Source organism: Eriocheir sinensis, chromosome 37 (assembly GCF_024679095.1).
Source record: "Eriocheir sinensis breed Jianghai 21 chromosome 37, ASM2467909v1, whole genome shotgun sequence".
NCBI classification, from domain to species: Eukaryota; Metazoa; Arthropoda; class Malacostraca; order Decapoda; family Varunidae; genus Eriocheir; species Eriocheir sinensis.
The window spans coordinates 15,375,326-15,387,932 of NC_066545.1; the positions used below are offsets into that span (position 1 = coordinate 15,375,326).

Below are 12,607 nucleotides of genomic sequence, written 5' to 3' on the forward strand. Positions count from 1 at the left end.
TTTCCTCATCAGCACAACTATACGTCAACACTAGCAACACAAAACAATGGTCCACTGCAACACAAAATTAATACAGGTCTTTCTTTGCAACACTCGAGTCAACACTATTATCATACTTCCCCACAACACAAAACATCCAGCCAGACAACACAATTCCTCTTCCTCATCAACACAATTCGTATACGTCAACACTAGCAACACAAAACAATAGTCCACAGTAACTCAAATACACGTCTTTCTTTGCAACACACGAGTCAACACTATTATCACTGTCCCTGCAACACAAATCATCAAGCCCGACAACACAAAACTTCTTCCTTATCAACACAAACAATTATCATACGTTCTAGCAACACAAAATGGTCCACAGCAACACAAAACTAATATATGTCTTTCTCTGCAACACACGAGTCAACACTGTTATCACACGCCCCTGCAACACAAACCATCAAGCCAGACAACACAAAACTTCCTTATCAACACAAACAATTATTATACGTTTTAGCAACACAAAACTAATATATACATGTCTTTCTTTCCAACACACAAGTCAACACTATTATCACACGTCCCCGCAACACAAACCATCAAGCCTGACAACACAAAACCTCCCCCACTATAAAAAAAAAAGTTCCGCAACACAAACTCAAACACTAACCTATTTGTTTTTCTTCGTCACCTTCTTCTAACGGGCGTCGCAGGGTAACACCAACACAACACTCGCTGGAAGACTCCTATAGACACTCACGCAACACTCAACACTCCATTAATTCTTGTGTTACACGTGTTTTTGATGCAAGGAGCTAGGAACACTAACGGACCGGCACAACACTCCCCCTCGACGTCTGGATGAACACTGAAGGTTTGCTCGCCGCGCGGTTGAGATTTTGAGAACTCCGCAAAGACGTTAATTGTTGTACTTCAATCATCATATTTACCGTTTTCTGACACTTAACTATTGCCAAACGACATCAGGAATTAAAGAATATAATGATAACTATAAATGAATCTCGTTATTGGGGTGCAGGAGGCAGGTTTTTAGTCGGAAATCGGTTAATATAAGTGGCTGAGGGGGGCCATTTGGCAGCTTGAGTGAGAACGATGGGCAGTGTTGCCATTTGAATCTTTTCTTGACATTATTATCCAGCATTTATCCCTCTCTAGGCTCTTACCGTGGACTGCCATCGTAGTAATGCATATAATAAACTTCCAGTAGTATTCAGAGTGCTTGGGGATGGTTTAAGTTAAGTAATAAGAGCGGAAATCGAGATAATTGAAGGTTGAAATAATAGGCTAATGTAAAACTCCTCCTGCTTACCCTTGAATACAGAACAATATAACCCACAGTTCAAATATTACAATACAAAGTCATTTACCAGTGATTTCAGTGTTTAAGTTAAGCTATAGAGGCGGGAATCGAGATAATTGAAGGTTGAAGTAATAGGCTAATGTAAAACTCCTTCTGCTCACCCTTGATTACAGAACAATATAACCCACATTTCAAATATTACAATACAAAGTCATTTACCAGTGATTTCAGTGTTTAAGTTAAGCTACAAAGGCGGGAATCGAGACAATTGAAGGTTGAAATAATAGGCTAATGTAAAACTCCTCCTGCTTACCCTTGATTACAGAACAATATAACCCACGGTTCAAATATTACAATACAAAGTCATTTACCAGTGATTTCAGTGTTTAAATCAAGCTATAGAGGCGGGAATCGAGATAATTGAAGGTTGAAATAATAGGCTAATGTAAAACTCCTCCTGCTTACCCTTGATTACAGAACAATATAACCCACGGTTCAAATATTACAATACAAAGTCATTTACCAGTGATTTCAGTGTTTAAGTTAAGCTACAAAGGCGGGAATCGAGATAAATGAAGGTTGAAAGGAAGGACTAACATGATAACTGCTTCTGCTGTCTCCATTACATCAGAACAATTAATACGCGGTTTAAATATTATAATACAAGCTCATTAAGTGATTTCAATGTGTCAAGGTGTCTGGTGATGGTGGTAGATGATGGTGGTGATATTAAATGGATGAGTGGAGAGAGAGAGAGAGAGAGAGAGAGAGAGAGAGAGAGAGAGAGAGAGAGAGAGAGAGAATATATTACCATTTTCATTTACTGGTTGTGCTCTTTTTCCATTTTCCTTCCCTTTCCCTCTTTCCTCCCTCCCCCTTCCCTCCTCTTCTTCCCTTCCCTCCTCTTCTTCCCTTGATCCCTCCTCTTCTTCCCTTCCCTCCTCTTCTTCCCTTCCCTCCTCTTCTTCCCTTCCCTCCTCTTCTTCCCTTGATCCTTCCTCTTCTTCCCTTCCCTCCTCTTCTTCCCTTCCCTCCTCTTCTTCCCTTCCCTCCTCTTCTTCCCTTTCCTCCCCTCTCTCCCCTCTTTAAATTCCTTCCCTCATTCCATAATCAACAACCAAGAGAGAAAGGAAAATAAAATATAAAAAAACGAGCAATCATACATTATCCCACGAATTTGCTAGGCTTGTTTTGTTAGGAGGTCAGTCTTAAAAAAAATGAGTGTTTCGAGGTAGAAGTTATAACTATATCTTATTTATAGATTAATTGATTGATATTTATTGATTCAGGATTATACATCTAGTAATACATGTGGAGGTAGCACCATGAAACGAAAAAGGTACATTGATAATCTTATTTATAGCACTTTTTATGATTGATTGATTGATAGTTTATTGTTGCAAGTAAAACAACAAAGGAGAAGGTTAGCCATTATAAATCCTACACATAATTATCACCTCCCCAACCCAGATCAAGATAAAAAATACAAGTGTAGGGAATAGTATTTTGTCCCATATACGTAAGATACTGTATGTTCTGTATGGCTACTGTATATTTTGTCTTTTCACAGGAGCTTCCGTTACAAAGACCTCTGACATGGGAGAAGTCGTAAGTCCCCTGTGACATCAAGATCAAGGTTAAGATCAGTCAACAACAACAAACGGAGCTCGAAAATGGTGAGGAATCTTGTGGTTTCTTACTAATTTGCTGTTGTGTCGGGGCTAGGAGGTCCATCTTAGTGTGCTAGAGGCCAGAAGGAGAATAATGAAGTCCTTAGTAGAGTGTGTTAGTGTGCACATGTGTTAGCAGCGACTCCTCAAGTATGGGTGAGTCATAGCTAGGGAGGAGAAAAGGAAATAGAAATAGACAAAGGAAGATGGAAGAGGGATTGAAATGAGCAAAGAAACCTTACCTGACCCAACCAGAACAAGAGACTATAAAAGAGAGGTCAATTTCAGGAGGTGTCTATTGTTACTGTACTTATCATTCTCCCAACCAGAACAAGAGGCTTAGAAAGAGAGGTCAATTTCAGGAGGTGTCTATTGCTACTGTCCTTATCATTCTCCCAACCAGAACAAGAGGCTTAGAAAGAGAGGTCAATTTCAGGAGGTGTCTATTGTTACTGTCCTTATCATTCTCCCAACCAGAACAAGAGGCTTAGAAAGAGAGGTCAATTTCAGGAGGTGTCTATTGTTACTGTCCTTATCATCCTCCCAACCAGAACAAGAGGCTTAGAAAGAGAGGTCAATTTCAGGAGGTGTCTATTGTTACTGTCCTTATCATTCTCCCAACCAGAACAAGAGGCTTAGAAAGAGAGGTCAATTTCAGGAGGTGTCTATTGTTACTGTCCTTATCATTCTCCCAACCAGAACAAGAGGCTTAGAAAGAGAGGTCAATTTCAGGAGGTGTCTATTGCTACTGTCCTTATCATTCTCCCAACCAGAACAAGAGGCTTAGAAAGAGAGGTCAATTTCAGGAGGTGTCTATTGCTACTGTCCTTATCATTCTCCCAACCAGAACAAGAGGCTTAGAAAGAGAGGTCAATTTCATGAGGTGTCTATTGTTACTGTACTTATCATTCTCCCAACCAGAACAAGAGGCTTAGAAAGAGAGGTCAATTTCAGGAGGTGTCTATTGCTACTGTCCTTATCATTCTCCCAACCAGAACAAGAGGCTTAGAAAGAGAGGTCAATTTCAGGAGGTGTCTATTGTTACTGTCCTTATCACTCTCCCAACCAGAACAAGAGGCTTAGAAAGAGAGGTCAATTTCAGGAGGTGTCTATTGTTACTGTCCTTATCACTCTCCCAACCAGAACAAGAGGCTTAGAAAGAGAGGTCAATTTCAGGAGGTGTCTATTGTTACCGTCATCATTATCATTCTTCCAACCAGAACAAGAGGCGGTATTATTCTAGTGTTTGCCCATACTCACCCCTCGCAACCAAAATTGGCTAGGGGGCCATTGAGACTTCGGGGAATGTGGTGGTAAACATGAAATGCGTCACAAATGCATAGTTTTTGAGTAATGAGGGGTTGAAAAATACCCTAGATGTAGGGAAATTCCTTACAACTACTTAGATGTAGGGAAATTTCATACATCCCAGGGTTTTTTTTACAACGTACGGAAACCACTCAAGGTAATTATTGAAAATCACTCCGCACCTCGAAAATACGATATTGCGCCTCCATATTGTACTTAAGGGCATATTATACATACAGACGATGTGTTTACATGGCGACACCATTGCAATATGAGCAGCGTTGCCAACGATCCGGTTAGCAATGATACGCTAGGTGAGACCAGGTCCACCACGCGTGATTATTTATTATTTTTTTTTTTTGGAACACGCACCTTTACCTAATACTATTTCCGATGGTACGCTAGGTTAGCGATGGGAGGCTAAGAAAGAGAGGTCAATTTCAGGAGGTGTCTATTGTTACCATTATCATTCTTCCAACCAGAACAAAAGGCTAAGAAAGAGAGGTCAATTTCAGGAGGTGTCTGTTGTTACTGTCATCATTATCATTCTTGCAGGGGACTCACCCAAAGGACGTGGAGATCACCGACGAGCACCCCAAGAGCCTCCTGCTGCAAAAACATGCCGACTACATCCTCAGCTACACCAAGAAGAAGGAGGACTATGTAGGTCGTGGCTGTATTAGTTTTATTCATCATTTTTACTTCTTGATCTGTTTGTTTTGTACTTTAAGATGTTTATTACCACCTCTATAATCTTCTGTATTCTCTTGTCTTCTTTCTCCTTTTCTTTTTCATTGTCTTCGCTTTTATTTTCTCTTTTTTCTGACCTAACCTTACCTAATATAACCTAACTTAACATGACTTAATATAACCTGACACAAGCTGACCTTGTCTAACCTAACCTAGCCTAACATGACCTACCCTGACCTGAACTAAACTAACATAAGCTGACCTAACCTAACCTTACCTGACATAACCTGAACTAATCTAACCTAACCTGAACTAAACCAACATAAGCTGACCTAACCTTACCTAACATAACATAACCTGACCTAATCTAACCTAACCTAGCCTAACTTGACCTAACCTAACCTGAACTAAACCAACACAAGCTGACCTAACCTGACCTGACCTGAGCAAAGGACCTAATTCGTCACCCACCATTATTACTCTTTAGTTCTGTATTACTCTCAATAATTATGCAGCTGTTCATCCCTTCTTTCCCTCCCCCCTTTGTAGGAGTACACCATGACCGAGCACTTCCGCATGTCCGGGATGTACTGGGGCCTCACCGCTATGGACATATTGGGGCAGCTGGACAAGATGAGCCGCAGCGAGGTGATCCAGTTCATCCACCAGTGCCAGGATGTGGAGTCCGGGGGCTTCTCGGCGAGCCTGGGACATGACCCTCACATGCTCTTCACCCTCAGTGCTGTGCAGGTACTGTGCCGGGCTGTGGCTATAGTCTTGCAACTATGTATGTCGAGGCCGGTCTCGCCTAGGCTCCTGCGGGTCCTTTCCTCCCCTCTGCTCTGCCACACAGTCCCAACACCTATCTCTTCCTCTCATATGTAAGCTATAGGTAACATATGAGAGGAAAAAACAGGTGTTGGGACTGTGTGGCAGAGCAGAGGGGAGAAATGGACCCGTGGGAGCCAACGCCAAAACGGACTCGACAATTTGGTTTCACTATAGGGGGTTGCAAAGGGTAGGAAAGCTTACAGAAAAGTAGAAAGTTTCCAGGAATTTGGGGAATTTTCAAACTTTTCACACATATATTTGAGGCTAAAAACGGCTAAAGCAGCGCCATCTCATCAAAAAAAAAAATTTTGTGGTATATAACACTTTTGCCCCTTCCTTATAAGCGAGAAATGTGGTTTGTACAAAAACGTAGTGAAATAGGCCTGGGAGTCCTTCAAAATAACCCTACATTATCATATTTGAAGTGTCCACCTTAAAACCAATGAAGTTATGATAATTTAAACATTGCAAAAAATTTGTATTAACAGATCCTGGTGATGCTGGAGGCGACAGAGGAGATCAGCGTGGAGGGCGTGGTGAGGTACGTCAGTGGCCTCCAGAACAGCGATGGGTCCTTCTCAGGGGACAAGTGGGGGGAGGTGGACACCCGCTTCTCCTTCTGCGCTGTGGCCTGCCTGTCGCTGCTGGTGGGTGCTGCCGCCGCTGCTGCTACATACACTTAGCCTTAACCTCGTCTTCTTCTTGTTGTTTTTATTCTTGTTCCACTTTTTTTTTCCTTTTTCGTCTACCTCTTCTCGTCATTCTTCTTCTTCTTGTTCATGTTCTTTGTCCTCTTGTTCTTTTTGTTAATTTTGCTCTTCTTTTGCATGTTGTTCTTGTTGTTTTAGAGTGTTACCAGCTCAGACCTAGTCCTTTTTTTTTTTTTTTACAGTAGAGAAAACAGCTCAAGGGCAAAAACAAAAAGAAAACAAGAAAGCCCATCTACTAGTGCCACTCCTATTAAAGCAAATGATTCCATGTTTTAGAATATGACAAAGTTTATTATCTCCCACACTGAGCTTCTTTGTGTCTCTGGATTGCCTAGTAGTATTGACCACACGTAGTTTGAAATGTATTTGCCTAGTTTCTCTAACGTTCGGCGCTCAGTAGAAAACCTGGCAATCATGGTTAACCCTTCCGCTGCGATTGGCATGGATTTCGCCTTCACTGGTAGCCTGCTAACATATACTCCCAGGTCTTCCTCTAGCTCTGTGGTGGATAGTGGAGTGTTTCCCATGTGGTATTGGTATGCTGGATATCCCCTCCCAAGGTGCATGACTTTACATTTTACTTAATTGAATTGTAGCAGCCACTTTTTGCTCCACTCCTGAAGCTTGGTGATATCTTCTTGTGGGAAATCTGCAGTCAAGGGGTTAATATAGTTTAGTGTCAGTGTTTATAAATTAACCCTGTTCTGGATTATGGCACCGGCGCTTATTCTCGTACCCTCCTCGTTGACCTCCTTATGCCTCACAGAAACGGCTGGACGCTCTCAACCTGGACAAGGCGGTGGAGTTCGTGATGCACTGCCAAAACGTGGACGGAGGCTTCGGCACGCGCCCGGGATCTGAGAGTCATGCCGGACAGATCTACTGCTGTCTAGGCCTTCTCTCCATCACTGGTGGGTGTTTTTACCGATAACTTACACACAGAATTGACCTCTCCTTTGGCCTCTCACTCTTTTTTCTCGCTCTAGCATCATCTGGTGGGCTTTTTTGTTGCTGTTAAAAAAAAGAAAAAAATTTATCATACACTAAGTCATTTCAAAAGTTCTGCCCCCTCTTCCATAACCTCAGGAGCTGATTGGTTAGATGAAATGAGCTTGGTGTTAGGAGTTAGTGTTACCATGTAGGGGGCGGGGCTTCTGGACCAAGTTAGTGTGAGGCAAATAAGGGAAAGGAATTTGATGAGCATGGGAAGGGAATTTGGTGAGCAACGGGAAGGGAATTTGATGAGCAACGGGGAGGGAATTTGGTGAGCATGGGAAGGGAATTTAGTATGCAACAGGAAGAGAATTTGGTGAGCATGGGAAGGGAATTTGATGAGCATGGGAAGGGAATTTGATGAGCAACGGGAAGGGAATTTTTATTTTGTTTTTAGTTACATTCTCATTCTTCTTCTTCATCTTATTCTTGATCCACTTTTTTTTCTTTTTCTTCAGTAACTCTTCTCTTTCTTAATGTTCTTGTGGATCCAGGGCTTCTCAAGTGACAAACCATCCTGAATCACCACTCCCAGGTCTTTTCCTCTCCTCCATCACACCATACAACAGCTCAGTAACTTCCAGGTCAGCTGCACCAAGTGAACGGCGACTTGCTGGGCTGGTGGCTGTGTGAGCGCCAACTTCCCTCCGGCGGACTCAATGGGCGACCTGAAAAGCTGCCGGACGTGTGCTACTCCTGGTGGGTGCTGGCCTCCCTCACCATGCTGGGACGCCTGCACTGGATCAACGACACCAAGATGCGGCTCTTCATCATGGCCACGCAGGTACTCTGAATGTGGGCGGACTTTTTTTTTTTTTTTTTTTTTTTTTAACATCTCGACACTTTATAATGCCAAAGCCCTGGTCACAACTAGGGCTATCTCTGGCAGGTCTTCTTCTTGTTCTTGTTGTTCTTCTTCTCCTTCTTCTTGTTCAGCATTCTTTTTTTTTTTTTTCTTCCTGTTCCACTTTTTTTTTTTTTTCTTCTTGTTCATGTTCTTTGTCCTCTTGTTCTTCTTTTACATCCTGTTGTTGTTCTTGTTCTTTGATTAATGTCCCTTTTTTCTCTTATGGTGTTGGATAGGCTTTGCATCTCATATAGATAAAACAGTATTACCAAACACACCCACATACAAACCTAACATTACCTTACCATCGCCAGGACCCTGAGACTGGGGGCTTCACGGACCGGCCCGGGGACATGGTGGACCTCTACCACACACTCTTCGGGCTTGCCGGCCTGTCACTGCTGGGGGAGACGGGGCTGAAGGAGGTCAACCCTGTGTTCTGCATGCCCCAGTACATCATGAACCGCCTCGGCATCACTGTTCAGATCGTTGCGGCGTGAGGGGGGGTCAGGGTCAGGTCACTCCTTGGTTGGGTTGAGGCTTACGATGCAGCTCTGTGATCGGTGGGGTTTGAAGTTTTCCCGTGCGGTCTCGGGATGGGCGACTGATTCCCAAGGTTTATTTTTTTTATGTCAGAGCAATTGATGCGTATTATTTTTTTGGTGTAATTAAAATTGTGTGGCGTTGTCTTCATGAATTAATGCACGCTGTATGGCAGCACTGAATATTTCACTGATCTGTCCAGGTGGAAAATGGGTATGGAAACATTCCAGCCTAGAGCTTGCCTATTGTTTTGTTCAGATGGTAGAGCCTTGGAACTTTACTCTGGCAAAGACCACCAAGTCTACGCAAGTCCATGTAGGTGTAGCAAGCAAAGTTCTGGATGACGTGGCCGTGTGGCGCTGCTGAGTGGTGAGTTATCTTTCCTTAGCCATGATTGTGATGACAGAATGTGGAATATACAGTTGATAGATTTTAACTTATTAAATGTTGTCAATATAATTTGGAAGTGTGCCTCAGTAAATTTATACTGAAATAAAATAATCTGTTGATGAATATGAGCTTACCACATGTAACACAATCAATCAAGAATTATAAATTCTCCACCAAGCCAATATAAAAACATTATTGTGGTCAGAGGAAGTAGGAAATTATTTTTTTTCTATGAATTGTTATTTGTGAACACAAATATTTATTGTGTAAATTGGTGCAAAGCACTGTTTTCTTGATTAATGAAAAAAAACATTTCACAATATTTTCTTTTATTTAATACAAATGTCTTCCATGTATAACAGTTAGAGCATCTTTTTTTATCATCAGACTTAGAAGACTTTTTCCAGATCTAACACACAAAGCAAGTAACACATTGCTTCATGTTAAAAAGCTCAGACTTAAAAGATTTGTTGTAATTATGATTAAGAACCTTTTTACAAAATTTTTCATTCTTAGCTGTGAGATGAACTCCATTCCTAGGAGAAGGGAAAAGAATAAGAGGACTGCAGGTCACTGACAAAAGTAAAAACTTCACCCTAGCCTGGGCAGTCACTGCACAGCCCACCCAATTATTCATTTTCCCTTTTGGGCTGGCCGATAAATGGGTGCCCAGGGAGGTTAAACTGTCGTAACCCAAATGTCACACTGGCCCTGTGTCCTGAGGTTGTGGGTTATTACCAGCCACACTCTAACAGGACAAAGTGACAGAGATGAGCACCAAAGTCCTGTGCAGTTGAAGCGCATGCCCTCAACTTTACTCCATAATGTCACTACACATATACATCTGTACAATCTACATATTGCATGTTTTTACAAGATTTCTTAGTTTTCTGTACAAAAACAGCCCCCTCGGCTTTGCACTGCACCCTGGCTTTATGAACCTTCTTGAGCCTGCTCCTCAGCGCTGGCCTTGCGTCTGTTGCGCCAGGCCCTCATGTAGAAGGAAGGGTGGATGGGGAGCAGCCCAGACATACCTATAGGGTAAAACTGGTCAACATCACAAAGTCAAAAGCTTCTGGTTCCTGCAAAAGAAATTTAAAATATTTTACCGCTAGCTTATGAAATATTAGTCAAACTTGGATCTCTTGAGCATTATATATTTGAGATACTTGAGATTTCTGACATATTATCACCGAATCAGGATTCTTTTTTTAACAAGGGAGGCAGCTCAGGGTTAAAAAAAAAAAAAAAAAAAAGAACAAAAAGGCCCGACAGACACTGCTATGACAGAAGAATATAGAAAAAGAAACCAAAAGTGAAGTATCCAGATCAAGGTAAGGATCACTGAGGATGAGCGGCAGGACAGCAGCACTCACCCAGCAGCTGAGCAACACCGTCAGTGATCTGCGCCCCCTCGCCGATCCAGTGGGTGATACGTTCAGTGTTGAGGGCCACCAGCTTCTCGCCGTGGACATTCGGCATCAGGTCGTAGGAGCCCACCTGCTCTATAACATGGCCCTGACGAGGACTTTTCTTCTGTAAATCGGTAGAAAGGTTGGAGTAGTTTAAATATGCTCCCCCACCCTAAACCCTCTGCGAGCTATTTTGCGGCTGCGGTGGCAGCACCATCACCGCGGCCGCCGCCAAAGGAGGCTAAGCTTACGTGAATATTATCCCCCATTTTCAACAATAAATAGTCCTTGAATTGGATTTTGAAAGCGTTTCCATGATTGTTGAACGTTTGTATGCAAGTGAAATGTGGGCCTGGAATGAAAGTCAGAGGTCTAGAGTGCAGGCAGTGGAGTTATTTGAGGAGTGTGTGGTGTGATTATAGGAACATATCGGATACTTTATCAGGAGACCAGGTGCAGGATTTGTTAGATATGATACAGGATAGTTTTCTTAAGCAGTTAATTAGATCACCAATGAGGTAAGAAAATATTTTGGAAATATTGTTAATTAATAGAGAGGACATATTAAGCAACATAGAGGTTAGGGATTCATTAGGTAACAGTGATCATAAGAAAATTAGATTTAATATTAAATGGGAGGATAGAGTCAGCAGTAACAACACATTAATACCTGACTTCAGGAAGGCGGACTATCAGGGGTTGAGAAAGCACTGCAAAGGATTAAGGGAGTGGGATCAGAAGTAGGTCAGGACCCAGAGCAGGGAGGGGCGTTAATCTCTGGTGAGGTCACTAGTCAGGTCAGTAGCTTGGAGGATGAGTGCAATAGTCTGGTCAGGGAGATTAAACAAGGTCAGCAACAGTTTAAACCTCACAGACAGACAGACAGGCTCAAAACTGAAATAGGAAGGAAAAGAGGTTTATGTTATGCTCATGATATTAAAAAAAACTAAAATGATACTGTAAGATATGAAGCAGGATTGTCCCGTTGGGACTTCGTTTTTGTCACCATTTTTTGTCACATTTCAGACTAACAGTATACAGTTGGGAACCATATATAAATAACATTTGAGTAAAAGAAATTCTTAATTTATACCTGGTCAATTGACCCTCCATACCTGGTCAAGTGACGCTCCACACCTGGTCAAGTGACACTCCACACCTGGTCAAGTGACACTCCACACCTGGTCAAATGACACTCCACACCTGGTCAAGTGACTCTGGTCAAATGAAAAACTGGTCAATTGTCCTACATCCCTGTAGAGTACTCACCTAGCAAGCATTCTATCACCTTTTCTACAGTCCCCTCTAGCATCCTATTCCACACTTCTGTTCCTAATTCCTGTGTTATTATTTCTATCATACTCTGCCAACCCCTATCATACCTAGGATACACTATAATGGTGTTGCTGGTTGGCTTACCGTCATTACAACGATGTGATAGAAGGGCCTGTTGGTGCAGCCGTGCAAGGCAAACCTAATGATCTTGGTAGCCCTGGGCGCCGCCTTAAAACCCCCGGAGGCAGGGAACATCTTGCAGCCAAAATCCTATTAAATTAAATAAGAAAGTATCCTCCCTGCACCGGGGTGTTTACAATATGCCGTAAAAGCAGCTGATCAAACAAGTCACCTATGACATCAAGATCATGTTCAGGATCAAGGGATATTTAAGTAATATTTATACGAGAACCAGCACAAGCTTTGTCAACTATACCATTCTGAAAACAGCAACGCAGATAGACGCCTACAACAGCTCATCTAGAAAGGTACATGTATTCATGGAAAATTATATCACCTGCCTATCTTTGTTTTTAGAAGAGTTTCATCTGCACGAATGTCAAATATTGGAATACTAACAGGACAGAATGCTGAAAATAATGTGGACTTACATAGAACAACTTACACAG

At 42.2% G+C, this 12,607-nt stretch overlaps 3 protein-coding genes and 1 long non-coding RNA gene across 4 annotated transcripts in view; 2 read left to right on the forward strand and 2 right to left on the reverse strand.

The window, feature by feature from the left end:
• Positions 1-863, reverse strand: part of LOC127008363 (SH2 domain-containing protein 4B-like) — a 53,542-nt gene extending 52,679 nt beyond the window's left edge. The window contains exon 1 of the mRNA XM_050880356.1: positions 659-863. The gene's annotated coding sequence lies outside the window, so the exon portion shown is untranslated. The remainder of the gene's footprint in view (positions 1-658) is intronic.
• Positions 864-2,871: 2,008 nt separating this feature from the next.
• On the forward strand, positions 2,872-9,611 carry LOC127008372 (geranylgeranyl transferase type-2 subunit beta-like). Its single transcript, XM_050880373.1, has 7 exons — positions 2,872-2,985; positions 4,843-4,950; positions 5,527-5,727; positions 6,297-6,455; positions 7,285-7,429; positions 8,096-8,295; positions 8,673-9,611. The coding sequence occupies exons 1-7, from the start codon at positions 2,983-2,985 to the stop codon at positions 8,856-8,858; spliced, it is 1,002 nt and encodes a 333-aa protein (XP_050736330.1). The 5' UTR covers positions 2,872-2,982; the 3' UTR covers positions 8,859-9,611.
• Positions 2,995-4,822, forward strand: LOC127008374 (uncharacterized). Its single transcript, XR_007761052.1, has 4 exons — positions 2,995-3,256; positions 3,405-3,478; positions 3,553-3,700; positions 4,145-4,822. It is a non-coding gene; the product is annotated as an uncharacterized LOC127008374 (long non-coding RNA).
• LOC127008373 (probable 28S ribosomal protein S16, mitochondrial) lies at positions 9,604-12,328 on the reverse strand. Its single transcript, XM_050880374.1, has 3 exons — positions 12,123-12,328; positions 10,668-10,827; positions 9,604-10,325 (listed from the first exon to the last, which is right to left on the reverse strand). The coding sequence occupies exons 1-3, from the start codon at positions 12,231-12,233 to the stop codon at positions 10,225-10,227; spliced, it is 372 nt and encodes a 123-aa protein (XP_050736331.1). The 5' UTR covers positions 12,234-12,328; the 3' UTR covers positions 9,604-10,224.
• Positions 12,329-12,607: the final 279 nt, after the last annotated feature.

Excerpts from the sequence above, each read along its gene's own strand:
- LOC127008372 (XM_050880373.1), top strand. Across the intron at positions 7,430-8,095 it reads AGGCCTTCTCTCCATCACTG|GTCAGCTGCACCAAGTGAAC; the intron begins GTGGGTGTTTTT and ends AGTAACTTCCAG. Across the intron at positions 8,296-8,672 it reads TCTTCATCATGGCCACGCAG|GACCCTGAGACTGGGGGCTT; the intron begins GTACTCTGAATG and ends TACCATCGCCAG.
- LOC127008373 (XM_050880374.1), bottom strand. The coding sequence starts at position 12,233 with ATGTTCCCTGCCTCCGGGGGTTTTAAGGCGGCGCCCAGGGCTACCAAG. Across the intron at positions 10,828-12,122 it reads ATCACATCGTTGTAATGACG|AAGAAAAGTCCTCGTCAGGG; the intron begins GTAAGCCAACCA and ends ACCGATTTACAG. Across the intron at positions 10,326-10,667 it reads CGGTGTTGCTCAGCTGCTGG|GTATGTCTGGGCTGCTCCCC; the intron begins GTGAGTGCTGCT and ends TTTACCCTATAG.